We start from the raw sequence: 14,945 nt of genomic DNA, 5'->3' as shown, positions 1-14,945 counted from the left end.
TTGGCTGAGATTCATCGACTGTCAGTCCTCTGATAGATTTTCGTAATAGCTTTCCCAACCATGTTATTATAGGATCGTTGCTGACACCTAATAGCAGGTCTCAATTACTCAATTTCTCTAGTGTGAGAGGGAAGAACGTAGTCTATTACAGGTCAGATTGTGTATCTGTTTGCACGTGCACATTGTGCAGCTGTGAGGCCCACAAATGAAAAAAATAGCAGTGGGAGGGGTGACCACAATGGCGTGGGGGTTAAGTTTATTTGTACACAAAAATTGGTGTATGTGCAGGCCCTGGACCACCCAGCTTGATCCTGTATCAACTAACGACACCCCGCCCTTCCACACACTCACACGGCAGAGCAGGAAGCTGAGTCGCGCATGACACTTTTCTCCCTTTTTTTTCCCCTCCTCGTCTTCCCCTCTATGCTGCCTTTGCTGTCACAAGATTTATTGCATTCCTTCAGCAGAACATTTCTTAAATTACAGGTCTGAAGTTCCTGAATCACGAAGAAAGAGAACGAGGATGTTTGCCTGTGGGGGTGCTTTGGTGATTTAGAGTCCTCTGTTACCTATTGTGTCTGTGGCCTTGCAACAGTCATTTAGACTGTCTCTTGTGGCACTGTTATGTGATGTTGCTGTCTGTGTGCATGTGTTAGGGAGAGAGATTAGGATGTCATAATGTCTACCATCTCTGTGTGGATATTTCTTCAAACGTGGTTTGTACTGTTTAGAATTACAGACAATGTACTTTACCACACATTTAAAGAATTAAGTGCAAGTCATGAACTTACATTCTGCTTTCATTTCTGTCCCAAATACCTTTAAAGTAGAACTTTGATGATGTTTTTTCTTCTTAGGAAAACTCAGTTATTGCTACAAAAAAAACTGAAAGTGGATATTTGTAACTTCTACACATTTTATCTTTAAAACATTTTGTTGCTTGATTTAAAAAAAAAGGTTGCTTTTGTATCAACCAAAAACATGTTTGCCTTCTTTTATGCACCAATATTGATTTAATACAAGAGACTCAAGTTTGAAATATAGGTCTTATGTAATCAGAGTTTGTGGCCCATGCCAAATTTGCATTATGTAAATAAAGGATGCAACTGTTTTAGTTCATCTCAGGCTCTTTATTTCTGAAATACAATGTCACGTTAAATTATTTTCAAACCAGTAAAAGCCCAAAGAAAAAACCTTCTCGCCACAGTAAAGTCTAGGTGGTTTGTGGGACAGCTTCACCCAGTATCCGAGGATCTTCAAATATCATTGCTCCATTTCTTATTGAATGTGGAATTATGAAGAGTTTGTTTTCTAGCAAGACAACAATAACAAGTTTGTAATGTGTATTTGGAATACAACTACTTTAGCTTCTATTTTCTTCCAATTAGGATTATATATCCAAGGTCTTGGTGTTTTAAGTGCAACAAAAAAAAGTAGAATAAAAGTAAGAAAGCAAATGAGCAGCAATACTCCTAATGTGAGTTGACTTATTATGACAATGTAAACTGTAATTGATCAACTATGTAGAGAACAATATGAGTCAAGATATGTTAATAGATGAACTGCAGTTGTGTGGAAAAGATGATGATTGGCGCTCGTATCTCACAGCATACTGACAAACTGTATGTTCATAGCTGTAGCAGTTGCAAACGAAACAAAAGGTCATCACAGATTTCTGCTTTTAAATGTGCGACTCAATGCAAACACAGTAACCATTCAGTTGACTTACAAGATTGTTTTTCATAAATGTATAACCTCAGATGAAAACAAACTGCGAAGGGAACAAAGTCTCTTTGTACAGCTTTTTGGGTCCCACCACAGAATTGTCGTCTCAGTTTGTTTACTGCAGATGTGGCCCCGGCTCTCAGACTGAAATACATCAAAGTTCAGTACTTTTCCATTTCCATTGTCATACCTGTTTGTCCGTTTGTTGCATTGGTTCATTATTCATTGAAACAGATCTTACTTACCTTTTTTACTTTACTGCTACTTTTTACTTTTACTTTGTGATCTGTTTATTTAAAGTAACTATGGACTTGTTTTTTACTTGATATTTACATTGCTTAATAATTTCATTACACTATGCACTGAATATATGGTAATATATGGTGTCTCCACACATTTTCCTCTATTTTGAAATTTTGGTTAAAAGCATGGCAGCTCTGCAAACTGGCGTTACATTTGTTTTACTCTCAAACTGTGTCCAAATAAGAGAATGGAAAAACCACATTTTGTAACCTGAGTTTTAGGCTAAAATTTGTGAAAACCGCAGTTAAGGCCGACTCTGTCCATACTCTTTGTCTCTGCTGTGTTAACCTTTTTAGCACTCTCACACTCTGACCTCTCTTTTCAACCACATGATGAGATCTGGCAGCCGGGTGTGTTTGGGTAAAGGTTTGTATATTTGTCCAAAGACCCCTGAGTCCCCTCAATACAACGCCACCATGGTGGAGGCCTGCATCCCAGCACATACATGTTTGCTGTTGTGTATGCATACACATATGGGCAAACTGACCTGTGTGTGTGTGTGTTTGTGCGTGCACATTGAGTGAATGCATGCCTGCATGTGCACAAATGTATACACAAATATGCATGTTTTCTCTGCAGATCTGAAGTTCCAAGAGGTTTTTCAGATTCTGATCATTCTGTTTAGTTTTCACCTAAAAATGTGTCCTAAACAAATCAACCTATCAGAGCACAGTGATCTGTAAAACATTTTCATGCATAGATTATCATCAGTTAATTATTTTGCTGGCTTAGCATTGGCCCACAAGATCTGCTTAGCAACAATTAAATGAAGCCTTAAATAAATGTAGATGGTCTTGCATAACTGCAGTGCATTTTTTTTTTTTTTTTTTTTTTTTACATCTTTGTCTTTTACATGAGTGTTTGTGCCTGGTTCTTGTATGAAGTGTCATTTTGACCGTGACTGTGCGCACACTGAATCATAAAGACATCACTTATTTAGAACATTAATTTCCTAAAAGTTGACAGAAGTTTGGAGATTGAGAGACTTTGTTCACAGCAGTGTTTTTTGAGAGTCTGGGAAAGGACCCAAAGTGGATTGGGAGAAGTTCAAGTGGCTGTCATCTTTGGGTGCCTTCAGTCAAGACAAATGCATCAAATGACACGTGTGGACTTTTTTATCTTGATACTGTCTTGATGCTTGTTTAGTCATTAAATTCTCAGTTTCCCCAAATCTCAACAAGCATATTTTCCCACTGATCACAACTTTTTCCGCTATGTTTCTGGTCCTGAAAAAACACTGTTTTGCCCAGCTGTAATCATCTGAGTACAACAGAGGTGATTGGTATGAAATGTTGTTTGTGGGGCACGAGGTAACCCTAACTAACCAGCTTTGTATTTTAACTAGTATTGCAGATACCTTGGATAACCCTAAGATGGCAATGTTTGGTTGGTTATTGTATTTATTGGAATACCTTTCCAATTATAACCAAGCTACTACTTAAACTTTCAATGAAAACTGTCCAAAGTAGAGTGTGTATCTGATATCTAGACATCTTGATAAGGTTTGGGAGGAAGTGTTTGACCTTTCTTAACCTATATAAAGTTAAGATAAATGAAGTTAGATGTGAATAAAGGACCATCAGGAACAACAAAAGAACATGTGCGACACCATTTCCTGTTGCTTCTTTTGCTTTTCAGTTCAAATATAATTTTAATTGGTTAAGCAATGTCTGTTAATCGACAAAAAACTCAATCATTTGCTCCAGATCGGCACACATAAATCTAAGGCCTTACAGGAGATCACAATGTTTCTTATCCAATATGTCATGATGGAATTTGGGGGAATTGAAAAAAAATGCAAAAGACATCCATATGCCCATTTGTTGGAATGTTTTTCGCCACAAAAATGTGGAGTCTTGGGCTAGACTGTATGTGAAAAATCATAGCTAAGGAAAGTTGTAACATGGAGAGAGGCTCTCAATTCACATGAAACTAAATGTTTGGACAGTTCTTTAATGCATGCTAGTTACTGAGATACCCTCATGTATGTACGGTATGATATCTACTTTTTTACTGAACTTAAAGGAGGTGAAACAAAAATAAAATACAAAACCACTTATCCTGTTAGATGAACCGGTAAGATCATGAAGACATGGTGATACACAGATGCACATAGAGAGGTGTGGTGGAGCTGTGGGTTATTGGTTGGGGGTGGGGGGGGCTGCCTGAGTAGCTGGGTGGCTTCATGGCTTGAGGGCTGATCGTGGGTGAGCAAAGGAGAGAGAGAGAGGCAGCGAGCGAACAGGCCACCCAAGTGGCAGTCAGTCAGAAACCTGTGTGTTTGCTGCTGACCCCTACACATTAGCACAACACTTCCTCAATTTGTCTTCTGTGTTCTCCGGCCACAAATGAATTTCCTCCCTCCCTCTCTTTTTTTTTCCACACACTACCTTTCAAGATCCCCCTCCCCAACACACACCACCCCATCTCCAACTTAAACACGTGAATACATAGACACACAAACAGCCTTTTTCACAAGCTTTAGAGTTACAACAGTTGCTTATGTTGCAGAGCCAACAAAAAGACACAGATCCCATGTATGGGATAACAACCTCAGTGACACACACATTGAGCCAGATATCCCTGTCTGTCACTGTGGAGGCCCCCGGCTAATTAACTAAACATTGACTGGGTGGTTGATTGGGATCACGTCTTAAAATGCTTTTGCAGTAAAATCACTTGAAGGCTAAAAGACCGACCTACTTTACAACCTTGAGTTACCTTTTTCCTCTAATCTTATTCATCGGAATCTACAGCTGGAACTGCAAACACATCAGCTGTTGATGAAGAATGTGTCTAGTTTTAATTTCTGTGGATGGACAGCTGTGTGTTGTCTCACAGTGTTTGGGTATTAGCTTTTCTGATGAGTTTGTTCATCGTTTGTAACAGATCACAATAGCGTAGAGTTCATTTGAAAAGCTACTCTGTTTCTGCCCTGTGTGCTCTCGTATTTTTTTTTTTACATATAAACACACCAACGCAGTAGCGAGGGTCCCTCCTTTCTTTTAAAACCACAGGTCTGAGTTTGCGTTACCACCTGCTAGCTGTGTCTGACAATACCTCTGTTACAAGCACACAAACAAAGACTTAAAGAAAAGTGTGTTTCTCTGTGTCTCTCTGTGTTTTGTGTGTTTTTCCCCCAGAAAGGCAACCATTCATTACGATGACAAAGGGCTAAAGAAATGCATTATCATAATTAATCTTGTGTGAGTCTGTGGGTGGCAGCTTCAGCTCTGAACTGAGACTGACAGAGGAGCTCGGTGCACAAAGTGTCACTCTGCTATCAGGCAACTGTTTGCCTTTTTAACTGATATCTGACAAATGTGGAATGCCATAGAGAATTTGGGGAAAATCCTACTTGCTTTACCAATAAATGTAGGAGAACTCTGTGAACTTCGGATCAAACAGAAAAAAGAGATTGAAGTTTTTGGTTCATTTAGAGTTTACTGCTTATTTTCTCATCAAATCACGCAACTCTCTGTGTTTATGGAGCAGCTTTATTTGTCTTGTCAGTCGGCCTGTGGCCAAATATTCTGGTTGGTTATCAGGAGAATTCTTTGTTCATTTGGATAAGACTCAACCAGATGTGTGTTTGTGATTCTTTCTCTCTTTTTTTCACTTCTTTAAACTTGCTTGCACAATGGAAATCTTGTCATTTGCTCTGAAACAAAGTGAAGCAGCACGTCTTCCACAGAGTGTAATAAGAGGGTGAAGAGTTCTTTTCACCTGAACTGCCTTCAGATTGCTCGATGATTTTTAAATTTCTATATATTGTCATTCCAGAATTGACTCACAAATAATGTTCTCTACTCTTCCAGTTGTTTTCTTTGATGATATATTTCTAGAAGGAATAATGTCCACATCAGTTCTTCTTAACATCTCATCCATCTTGTCTGCTTTCACTGAGACACAGCTCCCAAGAGTTATGTTTTTTTATCGTATAAGAGTTAGGACTCATTCAGACAGTCATGGAATTTGTGAAAGTATACTTATCTCGGAAAATGCTATTTTGGACCCACTGAAAAGCACATTAAAACATGTTTCTTTAATTATCTGCAACAACTGTTTGATCCAAGTCAGGTATCCAGAGCACACAAACACAGTGGGGACACACTGATATCATATTGCACACTTAATGAGACGTGAAGGATGAACATTAAAAGAGAAAAGCAGAAGGATCTAAAAGCGACCTTGTCTGGGATTTTTTTGTTGTACTTTCAGAGCAAAGGTTTGCCTTTCCCTTCTTTTTGAAATCTATTTAAAAGGAATAGGCCTATTAGATTTGAACTCTCAAATGTCACCATCACCATGTGATACATAAATACTTCGTGGTTTGCTTCTTGTTTTATGTAAAACATCAACTTTTTCCAAATTTCTATCAAGAGTGTGTCCTTCAACTCTCCAAAGATTGAAATATATTTTTAGTAAGTTTAATGTATGTCCTTTATAATATCAGTCCCTTAATCTTAAGCAATCGTCTTTACACCTACAAAAGAAGCTAAATATGAGGCAAGTTTGTGCTAAATGTTCTGTTTCGTTGTGCAATAAGATGCAACAGTGTTGTCAGACACACAGCACTGATGTTTGTGGTCATATGTTCAGTATGAAATTGCTGCATTTCTCTTTACCTTAATCCAACTCTTATCCTATCTCATTTTATTCCACTTTGTTTTTCAACTAATTTTTCCATCTTCTCTTATTCCAGAAGATCGAATAAGCACAAATGCGGTGGTGAGTGTTCTCCCATCCTCTCTCTTCGATAAATAAACACTCTTCAGGACTGAAGCCCGGGCGTCTCAGCTGCTGTGTGATGGCTCAATGCCAGAGCGGTTCCGTAGATCTGTCTACAGCACATGCAGAACCTGGAAGGACGGATGGACAGGCAGCCATGCATGCACGGATGAACGGATGGATGGATGGAGTCGCTGGGGAGAGATGAAATGGAGGAATGGAGACGGAGGGGAGGAGAGGGAAGAAGAGCAGGAGAGCATAAGCAGGTGAAACAGAGGGAAAGGTGGAGGTGTAAAGAAGAACATCTGATAAAGTGAAGAGTAGGAGAGAGAGAGAGAGAGAGAGAGAGAGAGAGAGAGTGCGAGAGTGCGAGAGTGGTCTAGGGTGGTTTGTGTTTGAAGGCTGGGGCGGTGTGATGGCAGATATCTGCATAGAGCATGGTCATCTCACATGGTTTATTTATCCAAGGCCTCCAGACCAGGCCTTGGACCTCCCTGAGTTTGTTAGGCTTGAAGGGGCCCCCTACCACACAACCCAATTCCTCACATTCCACATTAGCTCCCATTTCCAGCTGCCTGTTTCCCTGCACCACTTAACCTGACCCAACCCAATCCAGTCCAGGAAAACTAGACCAGGTCCAACAAAGACCAAGGAAACAGGCTGGCTGGTACTAGTCTGGAAATGTGAGAGGGTTGCAAGAGCGTCTGGTCCCCTTAGTTAGGACAGATGGAGGAGAATCTGTAGGTGTATCATTTAACTGCAGAGCACTGCGGCATAGTGGTGAAGAAGAAGTTAACAACACAATCTGTAATGATACATTTTGAAATAAAAGTTACTATACAGTCAGTTTACATATCCTGTGTTATCAAGTCAAAACAAGAGCTCTGAATAGATCCAAAGCCAGCAGACATGTAACCCCTTTTTTTTCTTTCTTTCTTTTTTTTTTTTTGAAAGACAAAGAGATGCCAAATTCTGCCCACCTTTCATTGAATCGGATGGGAACACAGAATAAGATCAATAGCTGACAAAAAGGATCAAAGAACGTGAGAAAAGGCATTACACTGATTGACCAGCCGCAAAATAGACAGAGCTTTGTTTTTGGATGAAAGTACCCCAACTTTAAAATCATTAGATTGTCAATGCTCATTTGTCATGACATCAAGTTTAGACTAAATTTAATCAATTTAAATTCTTCCAATCATGGTTATTACACACCGCTGCTGATTGACTTTCATGGATGCCATTCATAAAATGTGCTGTATGCATGTTTGTTGTAAACATTTGGTCTCAATGTTTATCCTGAAAGCCAATTTAACAAAAATCACACCTTACCCAATCTGCTTTGTGTCTTTACACAACTCTTTACACAATTATGTGCATTTTTGTAAAGATTCTGTATAAACTATGTAACGTGTATGTGGTGTACAAAACAAGGATATCCAAAGAAGTGTGTATAATTATAACAGTTGATCAATTGAGGTCATAATCATTTAAGATAAATAATGACTATCATATATGTATATATATATATACATATATATATATACACACACACAAATGACCTCCATATTAAAGTCTATGAGCACTAATCCACTATCGGTACCTCGTGTATTTTATTTCTGAATGTTAGCGGTGATGAAAGGACCTTTAGGACTCTTAATGACTCTATCACAAGGATCCTATAGCACAAACAACACCAACATTCAAATGACTTCACTTGAGCTTGAAATTGTTTAACAAACACCTAAAGGCCCTAAAATGTGCACTAACTACGAAAAAAATGTTCCACATAGCAACACAGGTGTTTAGGCGGAGAATGAAGGTAATCCAGATTCTGTTTGTTCTTCACCCCTATACAGTACTGAGTGGGGCCAGTGGGGGCTCAGTTAAACAAATAAACCCATTTCTTCTTTCTTTCTTTCTTTCTTTCTTTCTTTCTTTCTTTCTTTCTTTCTTTCTTTCTTTATTAGTCGAACCTCTTTCTGACTCATGAAATCATGCATGGCAAGGCGTGGAAACTTCCCAAAAATCCCATGAGATAAGGGTGTCACTCTGAACCTGGCAGCTCTGAAATGTGTGGGAAAAATATGCATATGTGGAATAATTCCCTCCATCTTTTTAAGGGTACTTTTACAGGGGCCAAAGGTGATATTTTCGAGGGTGTAAGAAGGCCTATCAACCTAACTTTAGAGCATGGCCACAAGAGTTGAGGTTACAGCTGTTAGTGCTAAAAACTTGCACACAGGCCTGGGCTTCTTCTTCTCCTCAGCTGCCTTTTACAAAGTGCACTCACAGCGAAGAGTTGGGAGGATAAAAAAAGGTATTTTAGGGTGTACTGTAACAAATGTGAGGCTCAAAAACCTCTTCAAGCATGAGATGTGATGAAGAGATATGAGCTGTGTTGACAGATCTGTCATTCTCCCATACAGAACAGAAAAAGAATAACGTGTTTACATTACATTTGTGTTAAAAAAGTTGTTTTTTTTTCTCCTTATTTTCTCTTTACACCTATAGACCTGATGGGAAAAAAACACTGAAAGTTGTGTACGTGATATCAATAGATGGCATGTGTGATAGCCTCTAACAAACTGGAGGGCTCAGGGTGCTGGGATTAATGTTCACAGAGCAAGTGAGGCGGCCTATGCTGGCTGGGTGCGTGAACGTGTGCGCATGTGCGCGTAATGCGTGTGCGTGCGCGCGCGGCTGTGCAGAGTTTATTGAAAGAGTTCCTCTCTCCCTCCCCCCTCCTCCTCCTCCCTCCCTCCTCCCTCCTCCCTCCCAGTCCAGGCAGCAGCAGCCTGGGTGGTCCCCCTCTCTCTCCACTTTGGTGAGCTGTTGCTTAGCAGCTAATAATAGGCGATGTTTGCAAAGTAATTTGCCTCTTCCTTGGCCAATGGGAGCCGGAGCACTTTTCCATCAAACCTCCCTTTTCAGGATCTGCCGAGAGGCGAACTTCTCCAAATGTTACCGCTACGGGACGGGAGTTAGACTTGACACGGACGGCTCAGACACAGGCTACTACTACTACTACTACTACCACCACCACTACTACTACTACTTTCTACGAGAACTACTGCTGCTCTGAGACGTCGTTTCACAAACTATCGGGACGAATGAAGACTGGAGGATCTTTACGGATTTGGGCGCATAATGTTGGGATGGAGTTTCGAGACTTGTTTGGCTCCACGGAAGACTAGAATCGGTTCCTCCAACTTGTCGCCGGCTCTGCTGGATGCGCTCCTCTTCTATGTTGGATTATTATTGTCGCTTTTCGTGAACTCGCACCGATTATCTGTCGCCTCTCTGTTGTTCACCCTCTTTGGACTATGGCCTCGGATCGCGGGGTCCCAGGGTCCGGCGTCTATGGAGATTTACCCCCGAGTTATACGCGCTCCCAGCCGCCTGCAAACCCAGACCTCCTCCGGAGACCCAGCTACTGCCACGCTGCTTTCGCACTTAAACAGATCTCAAAGGTGATACAAGCACTTGCAATTTAAATGTGGATTTATGAAGGCAGCTCTCGTGCAGTCGGTTAACGTAAAGGGAAAGTGTTACACATTTAGTCAATATTTACGCGTCAGTTTGGTACCCATGTGGGAATGTTAGGAAGCTCCCATTCTGGTGTCCGGGGACCACCACAGCTCCCCGAGGAAGTCCACAGCGATATCAGAGTTATGATAAACTGTTCGTTATTTTACAAGAAAGTAAAGTAGGATGTTTTCATTGAAAGCTGGTAAAGACGGGAGAAGTCTTCTACTTTGGTTTTACTGGAATAAATCCCGTGCAAGTCAGCTCTTATATATCACTTTTAAAACCCCCAGGAATAAAGCGACAACAGCTTCACAAGTTTTCGTGTTTGGCAGCATGGTCACTTTGCTGCTTGTTTGAATGGACAGCAGACTCATTCATTTCTTGTTTTTAAAGGCATCGGGAGGGAGTGAGAGAGTTAGTGAGGGTTTGTTCCCATCTCCGCGCCGTGTTGTGCGTGTTTTTGGCTTTGTGCAGGCAGCGGAGAGCGCACTGGCCCGGGGTCTGTTTGGAAATGTGGTGGGTCCCTGTAAAGGAATTCACTGATTGAGTTTGATCTGACAAAGCATCTTTGGACCGCCCGGATGCTTGGACGTGTTTCAGCACTGCTGAGAGAAACCACAACAGCAGGACAATGTCTTCCGCTGCACTGACGCTCGTAGCACAGGGACTGAACAGAGATCCTGAGATTAAAGTTAAAAGTTAGAGGGGAAAACACGTAATGTATATCTAGAGGTACACGATTAAACTCTGTTTGTTGCTCAGCTTGGCCAGGTTTTTGTTTATACTCAAGCATATACTGTACGTGATTGAACAAGGCTTTAACTTTCCAAAACAGTTGCAGCTGTATTACAGCAGTACACATATGTTGATTGATATGTTGATACTTTTACTTAAAACCATCATTAGCGGGTTTATCCTGATTCTAAACTGCAACTTTAATCGTAATTTTTAATATGGCTGCAGCATTAATTCAGTGGTTTGTTTCATATGTATGGACACAGTTGTTTAAGACTTTGTAAGGATTGTTCTGGACCTTAACTCTAATTGGAAGCTAGTTTCCCTTAGTGCTGAACATTTTTTTCGGGATTCAATGATCTTAACTTTGAGGTGTCAAGGTATAATTTGTGCTGGAGCTTCTTATGAGTTCATGCGATAGATGTGCATGAGTCTTAATTCTGAAACCACAGCTCTGACTTTAAATCTGTGCTTATGTCTTAGCACCTTATGTTGACACAATTTCACATTTAATAGAAAGACACTTTATTCTACAGTTAAGTATCTCATTTTATGACATGGGGATGCATGGGAAATTAGGTGTTTTGGTTGTAATAGGTGTGGCTGCCTTTGTGGACCCTACCTTTAAGGGCACTTCTGTATTGATGTATTTTTTGTGTATGCTAACATAGTAATAATAATCATACTGTTTTATTCTCACTCTCCCTCATGCTGTGAATCCAGGGGAAGGCGGTAGGTCAGAAAGCTCCTCTGTGGATCCGGGCCAGGTTCCAGGCCCTCCTGTTCTCTCTGGGTTGCCACATCCAGAGGCATTGTGGGAAGGTGCTCTTTATTGGACTCTTAGTGTTCGGGGCTCTTTCTGTGGGACTCCGAGTGGCTGCCATCGAAACGGACATCGAACAGCTATGGGTGGAAGGTAAGTTAAAGACATCTCTGTTCATCACTCGAGCTTCTTGCTACTGCCTGACGATCACAACATCACTTATACTGCAAGTGAGCAATCATTCTGCAAGTTGATTTATGGCTGGATTCACTGACTTTTCTGAAGAATTTTTCGCTGAGAGATTAGTTTGAACAAGTTGATGAAATGGTTGTTTTCCACTGGAGTTTGTGTGAAGATAGTGACGTGAAGATGCAGGACGGCCATGTGAGTGTCACCTCAGTGCCGTGGGAGGGCACTAGGTGTTCAGTGACTGGCTGCTTGTCTGGCTGAAATGGAAGTTGGACAGTTGTGGGAGCTGATTAGAAGCAGATTTTGTCTTTTTTTCTTTTCTTAATGTTTCTTTTTAAAAACAGTAAGATCTCAAATTTAAAGTTTTAACACTATTATTACTATACATAGATGATTACAGTTTTAAATCTCTTTGAGATATCGTTATAACTACTCTCTTTGTTGTTGGTATGTTTTGAGTGTAATGTAGTGTATCTTGCTAGCTCAATGTTTTGAGCTCAAGTCTGTTCATGTCTTAATAATTTACCTGAGAAACCCAAACACATGTGACACAGCTGCACAATAATAGAACCTTTCCCTCATCTGCCATACACGCACTCACGATCCAGCATTTTTTAGTGGTTAGTAGTTCAAACTGTCTTTACATTGGACGTTGCTCTTCTCTAATTTTAAGGTTTAAATAGTATGTACATTTTCAGCAGTAGAGGCAGCTTTATTTGGTTTTTCACACTGGCCAAATTCCTTTTAAACCCCCAGGCTTTCAGTGTCGGGGCTGATCCCCGCAGCAGATGGACTGTGTGAATGGTTAGCCATCTTTGAGGGCTCTGACCCCTCCCCCCTCTGCTCCCTGTGTGGTCCCTAACTATTCTTGGATTCCATTCAACAAGAGGCAAGCAGGCAGGCAGGCAAGCAGGCACCACCTCCCTGAAATCCCCCCTCCTCTCTCCTCCCTCCTCCTCCTCCTCCTCCTCCTCCTCCTCCTCACAAGAAGAGAAAATATAAGTGAATGCAGCTGAAGTTTACCCACCTGTTTTGCACACTCTAAAAGCGCTACAGCAGTTGGTGAATATAAACAGACTCTATGGGGTTTTTTAAGCCCACCGTGTCACATAGAGGACGGGGGACAGACAGCTCCCACAGGAGCTGTGTGTGTGGAGGTGTCGCAGAAATCACACACTGCTTGTGTTGGGGAGGAGTGTGTGCAAGCTGTGCGCTCCACTTGCACAGGAATAAGACACAATTAAAAGAAGCAATCTGTAAATTTCTTCCCTGGAATGATTAAGTTGAGGTTGCAGAAGCCTGAATTTTCACAAAAGCCATTAGATTTCCACAAGGTCCCCTTTTTTTCTTTTGCTCTCATTCTGGTTAGTGTAAAAGCTTCAGGATTACCTCTCGAGCTAATTGGCTGCTCCATCTCTTAAAGGAGATGTTTAGATGTTTGTGTGCCAGTTGTTTTGCTGTGGGATTGAGACAGTTGAACAGGTTTCAGGGGGCTGAAAAGGAATGCTGTGCCTTTAAGAGGCCGTGGCCATGTTTCTAAAGTTTCTGCCTGCCTTGTTTCCACCAATAGCCCATTGACAAAGCTGCTAGGGCCTCAATGGAGAGTAAAGTGGTTCGGTAACAAGGAGAGGTTAGTTCTCTCTCTCTGTCCTTCTGTCTCTCCCTTACACACAAGAAACAGAGAAACACACGTATACACTATGGGACGTAAGCCAGAAGAGAGAGGGATAAAATGGTCTCTTACGAGGCAACTTATTTCAATTAAGAGATCGTTTTGTGTACTTTTAAATGTTATCTTGGCCAAGAGGAAATTAAGTTTCCTATTTACTTTATATTTGACAAATAATCGAAAGAAACTGTCTCTCCAGATTGCAGCATAAACAAACCTTCCACTCGTATTTCCTCATTATCTCCGCATAAACTAGCTGTGAATTGACACCGTATGTGTTAACACATCCAACAGGGTGTAAGCAGTGTTTCAGTGTGTGTGTGTGTAGGTGTGGAAATGTGTTAGGGGATATGCTTCCAATCATATATTCATACATCCCCCGCACTCCTTACTCACACACAACTTGTCATCTTTGCCACCTTCGGTGTGCGCAGCTTTTCACCAGCGACCTGTCTGCCTGCCTGCCCGTCTGTCTGCCTGCCTGTGCTTTGTGTACGTCTGTTTATATTTCTACCTGTCTGTCTGTCGTTCTCTGTGAAGTCGGGCCACCAGGGCTTTTTTTTTTTAATTGCTTCCTCCCTCCTTCAGGACCAAAACAGTGAAGCAGAGCACAGCAGCCGCGTCTGTGGGGAAAGTAGACCTAACAGTGTGTGGAAGCTGGCAAAGTTGGTTTCTGTGTAAAGAGTACCTGTGTTCCTTACGGGCAGAGTTTTGCTCTTATATTTTGGCTTAAGGGGGGGTTATGCCTCTCTGAAGGGGCCATGCGACTAGAACGTTAAAAAAAAAGGGGTTAATCATGCCTTCAGTGCTCGCACCTGTGTGTGAGAGAATAAAAGCCTCAGTATCAGGGCGTTTAGTCTGACAAGGGGATTAGGGACTATTTGTGGCTTACTGCTGTGTCACTGAGAGAATCTGAGGTAGACATCAGCCATCAAAACAACCCAAATTACTCTCACAGATATTATTCAGCACACTGACAGACCAGCTTTTCTTTTAGCAACCTAAAACTAAACGCTATGCCGCATTGATGGCGATGTTCTAATTTGTACTCCTAAAACACCCATGTTCCTCGAGTTTAACCCAAAGTTTGGCATTCTGTAAGCGCACAAAGTGCTATCATGTATGTCTCATGCTCCTATAGCCCCCTCCCCATAGTGTGAAAGCCGGTGTTAGCTGAGCAACGTGTGACTCAGTCTGTATTGTCCACAAGCAGAAAGGAGGGAGATCGTAAAAAAGAGGTGCAGGAAGAAGAAGACAGGGATGAGAGGAGACGTTTGGGGGGTTGGGGCAGGAAAAGGC

The 14,945-nt window shown here is 41.4% G+C and overlaps 1 protein-coding gene across 1 annotated transcript in view; it reads left to right on the top strand.

Moving 5' to 3' along the window:
• The first annotated feature begins 9,597 nt into the window (after positions 1–9,597).
• Positions 9,598–14,945, top strand: part of ptch2 (patched 2) — a 29,135-nt gene continuing 23,787 nt past the window's right edge. Inside the window, exons 1-2 of the mRNA XM_079347403.1 lie at positions 9,598–10,232; positions 11,749–11,941. Coding sequence (XP_079203529.1) covers positions 10,086–10,232; positions 11,749–11,941 — 340 coding nt within the window. The 5' untranslated portion in view covers positions 9,598–10,085. The remainder of the gene's footprint in view (positions 10,233–11,748; positions 11,942–14,945) is intronic.

The sequence above is a fragment of the Symphodus melops genome, assembly GCF_947650265.1.
Source record: "Symphodus melops genome assembly, chromosome: 7".
NCBI classification, from domain to species: Eukaryota; Metazoa; Chordata; class Actinopteri; order Labriformes; family Labridae; genus Symphodus; species Symphodus melops.
This window is presented reverse-complemented; position numbering and strand designations above follow the sequence as displayed.